General features: G+C 39.9%; 1 protein-coding gene across 1 annotated transcript in view; it reads left to right on the plus strand.

Moving 5' to 3' along the window:
• The window catches only part of LOC113819684 (protein Wnt-9b), a 28,185-nt gene that overhangs the window by 16,224 nt on the left and 6,961 nt on the right, over positions 1–5,000 (plus strand). The window contains exons 3-5 of the mRNA XM_070123631.1: positions 1,401–1,482; positions 1,599–1,776; positions 2,101–2,284. Of these exons, the coding sequence (XP_069979732.1) occupies positions 1,401–1,482; positions 1,599–1,776; positions 2,101–2,284 (444 nt within the window). The remainder of the gene's footprint in view (positions 1–1,400; positions 1,483–1,598; positions 1,777–2,100; positions 2,285–5,000) is intronic.

Below are 5,000 nucleotides of genomic sequence, written 5' to 3' on the forward strand. Positions count from 1 at the left end.
TTATGATAAAGAATATAAAATGATGACGATAATGATAATAGTGATAATGATAATTATGATAATGATGAAGATGATGGTGGTGATGGTGATAATAATTAATAATAATAATGATAATAAGATTTAAAATAATGGTAATTATGTTAATAATGAAAAGAGTAATAATGATAATAAGAAGCTCAGAGAGCACATACCTCCAATAAGGCAATAAGGTCACTGATGCAATAACACCTTTCTCAAGTACACAGGTGACGTCCGTAAACGTAACCTCCTTGGGGGAAGCAAGGCAATAGGGCTAATGATGCAATCATTAAAAAATTACTCGAGACACAACTCTCGTAATATTTTCATAAAAATCTGTTCATAATTTTTTTATTTATCCTTCAAACAAGCAAACAAATGATATCCGGATCGCCACCAAAATTTAATGGAATCTAGGTTAGGATGACACCCATGGTAAAACTTTCAGAAAAATCTGGTTCTGAGTTATCCCGCTAACCAACGAACAAACAGACTAACAAGCACGACCAACAGCATAACCTCCTTGGCGGATGTAGTGATGATGATGGTAATAATGATAATTATTATTATTGTGATTATAGTAATGATAATAATGTGATAATGATAACGATAGCAACAGTAATAGTAACAATAACGATATTGAAATTCACGATTGTAATGGTGATAATAATAATAATCATAGTAATAATAATGATAATAGTGATAAAGATAATAATGAAAAAATGATAATCATATGATAACAGTAGTAGTAAAAGATAATAATGAAAATAATGATAATCATATGATAACAGTAGTAGTAATAGTAGTAACAATGATATGATGAGGATAATGGTAATGATAATGATTAAAAAAATAATTATAATGATGATAAAGTTACTAATAATAGTAATGATAATACTGATCATAATAATAATGATAATCATAATCATATAAGTAATAATGATAATGATAATAATAATAATAATAATAATAATAATAATAATGCTACTTGTAGTGATAAAAAAACTGTACTGCTATTTCCACTACTGTTTAGGAAATCTAGTTGCACCGATTTAATGTATTGTCTTCAACATAATCCCCTGCCCTGTTGCTTGTACCTCTGTTAAGTAAGCTAAGCGCGCGGTTTGACTTAGACGAGGGTGTTCCGTATGCTAACCTCAGATAGTGGATGCATTCTACTGTTAACTACAATGATATATCAATAAGTAAAGATGATAATGAGTATTGCTATCATGGTAATTTTTGTTATGATTGTTACTATTATCCCATAATATTACTATTACTATCATTAGCTCATATTATTACTGTTACCATCATTATCCTATATCATTACTGTTTTTTTCAAGAGAGTTTTTTTTTAACAAAAGTTTTTATTTCGCCAGGATCTCGAGCCGGCGTCCGCTTGACCAGGATCTCATCAACAACATCTCCTCGCTCAACCTCAGCGTCACAGACCTCGGCAAAGTGAGTTAACGCGAGCATTTTCCTCATACTCCCTAACGTCTTGTTGATTCCAAGCCCGCTGACCCACAAATAAATCTTATAGATGCTTTTAAAGTCCTGTTCCCTTTTTTTTTTAGTTATGTGGTCGCGTGGGCGTGGATGGGCGTGGGTGGCGGATGTGTACGCGGTCCCCTGAGGTCGCGGGCGTGATGCTGGAGGCCGCGTGGGTAAGCGTCGTCCACTGCCAGCGCGTCATGAAGTACGAGCGCTGGAACTGCTCCCTCGGCCACTCCCGCATCATGATGGTCAAGAAAGGTCAGGCCGCTCTGCCTCCGACGTCATGCTGCTTCAGATCGACATTTTTATGTGGAATTTCTTTATTTATGGGAGGATAACGATGCGTTTAGAACCTTTACTTTTAGATACTTTGGATCTAAACATAATCATATGATTGCAACCAAGCAGTTTAATGAACTAGTAACGGTATTCTCCAATTCCTTTACTTATTATTAGAAGAGAAAACGGCACTTTGATGTGCATAAATAAGCAAAACAAAATATAATGGCATCCAAAATTACCTTGCTGCCCAGGGCATCATTACATGAACAACTGATCTTCAAGTCAGAGCTTTCCTTCCAGTGTACCGAGAGACGGCGTTGCTTCAAGGCCTGTCGGCGGCCGCCCTCACGCACGTGGTGGCGAGGGCGTGCGCCTCAGGCCGCCTCACGCGCTGCTCCTGCGACGAGTCGACCGTGACCCGGACGGAGAACATGCGGGTGTGGCGCTGGGGCGGATGCGGCGACAACCTGGCATACGGCACCAGGTGAGGGCATGCTGGGAACCACTGGGCACACGCATACACATGTGTGTGTGTGTATATATATATATATATATATATATATATATATATATATATATATATATATATATATATATATATATATATATATATATATATATAATATACAAACACAAATACACACAAAAACACACACACACATATATATATATATATATATATATATATATATATATATATATATATATATATATATATAAATAATATATATATGTATATATTATATATGTATATTATGTATATATATATAATATATATATGTATATATATTATATATATATATATACATATACATATATACTCAGCTTTCTCCCATTTCCATATGGGGTCGCCGATATCTATTACTAATCTATTATGGCTTATATATATATATATATATATATATATATATATATATATATATATATATATATATATACCATGGGTGGGGGCTTCATGCTCAGGGTGATGTGAAGCGATGGTGTGGCAGCCTAAGTGATGTTAAATGCTTGCATACCTTCTCGCTGTCAGCTGCAACCGCTGGTTTGCCCAGAGCAAAAAGAGGGAACAGCTATACATAACCCTCCCCAGTTTATAGTGCCTCCTCGAACTGCCCCTCCCGCAAGTGAGGCAGACTGTGGGTCCCATTAGGATGGCGATTGCTGGGGCTCAGGATGGGAATGGCAGCTACTCGTCCCACCTGCACTCTGGCAGCTGCCAACCCATTGTGAGGCCTGTGGAGTAAAGCCCACGGGAACCCCACAGATGGACGTTGTGCCCCACATCTGCCACCTCACAACAGCAGGAGTGGCAGTGGAGGCGTCCACCTGGAGCAATTGCCCGAGGTTGAACTTCATTTGGGTAATCTGGGTGGGCTTGGAACATCCAGTCTTTATGGCAGGTTGATAGATTACCCCTGCTTTCGAAGGAACTGAAGTGGTTGGGAATTGCAGTGGCTGCCCTCTCGGAGGTGAGGAGATCTGGCAGCAGCACAATTAGTATGGGCAGGAAAACCTATTACTAGTCAGGTCTGGGTGATGGTCACCATCTCTAGGGTGTACCATAACCATCAGACAACTTCAACCTTCGATAGTAGAGGTTTCTCCAGTTGACAAGCATATTATGGCATTGAGACTGAAGCATGCCGTTGGCTTTGTCTCTCTTATTGATGTGTATGCTTGTACCAATGTCTCTAAACTCGATGAGAAAGGCCAAACACATCTGTGGCAAACAAATGCCACCAGCGAAACATTCACACTGTACTGGGCAATTCAATATGCTATCCAGCCGTGACTGAGCTAGCTACAAGATGTCTGTTTGTCCCCATGGTTCGGAAGCTAATCTCAATAACGAGAACAGCCTCCTTCTCTGGGACTTTGCTAGATCATAGAGATTGAGGATTACTGGCTCCTGGTATCAGTATGCTTGGTATAGCGACATGGGTGATGTGTCCAAGAAGATCAACCACATTCTTGTTAAAAGATCCTCTAGAACTGTAGGGTTTACTGGAGTGCCGAGTTCTGTGGCACTGACCATAGACTGGTTGCAGCAACCATACAGGTCCACTTTAAATTCCCCTGTCTCTCCAGTGGCAATTCTTGGGTGTTTTACGTGAACAGTTTGAGGGAAGAGGAGTGTACACAGAGTTTCCTGCAACAATCTCTGATCTCTTGAAAACCTGACAGACCTTGTAGCTCTGTGAGATTCCTTTAAGCCAGAAATGCTCGATGTAGCGCAGGAGTTCGTTGGCAAACACCCAAGGACGACCTTTCATTTCGCCACAGATACATGTCGTGTTGGTTGTCTGAATGAAAATCGGGATTTGCGCCGTTCTTTGGTGGGCAGGGCTCGGACTCTGCCTAGAAGGGATAAGGATCAATTCGTCAGGAATCTTACTGAGTAGGTAGAAGGCCATTTACATGTAAATAACCTTCATCATGCCTACCAAGCCCTGAGAATCCTTCCTCGCAGATGACTGCAGTTCATTCAGTGAATGGATGGATCATCTCAGAATATGTTGGGGCTTGTATATGTTGGGCTAAATATTTTGAGCAACTGTATCAGTTAAACCCACCAGCAGTCAATCTGGATGCAAGTGAAATTGCAATCCCTGTACCGGACCCACCCATCAGTGAGGGTCTTTTATCCATCACTAAGGTTAGGGAAGTGATCTCTAAGCTGAAAGATGGGAAAGCTGCAGGCATATGTGATATCCCTGCTGAACTGCTAAAGACCGGGTGGTGAACCCATGGCATGGGGCTTGCATACTGTCTTGGCAGTCCAGGTCCATGCCCTTTGACCTGTTGCCTGGCATAATCATCCATCTCTGGAAGGGGAAAAGGGATCTTTGGGATTAGCAATTACCGTGGCATTACATTGCTCAGTATACTAAGCAAGGTTTTCTCTCACATTCTTCTGAAGCTGATCCACACCAGTGTTACCGATGCATACAATTTTCGTCTGCTATGCGAACATTTGAAGCGCGGGAAGTAACACCCGCAGATTTGCGGACCGCAGCACGCACTCATACGTGCAAAATGTTCGCAAAAATGTATTTTACGTTTTTTTTCATAGTAAATGGCTTTGTTGATATTTGCACAATAAATAATGATTTCCTATGGTTTGAATCAATTATTCTACAAATAATTTCATGAAAAATATGTGCCTATTTTCACACCACGTTTGTATTTTCAAGAAGCTA

Source organism: Penaeus vannamei, chromosome 7, assembly GCF_042767895.1.
Source record: "Penaeus vannamei isolate JL-2024 chromosome 7, ASM4276789v1, whole genome shotgun sequence".
Classification (NCBI taxonomy): domain Eukaryota; kingdom Metazoa; phylum Arthropoda; class Malacostraca; order Decapoda; family Penaeidae; genus Penaeus; species Penaeus vannamei.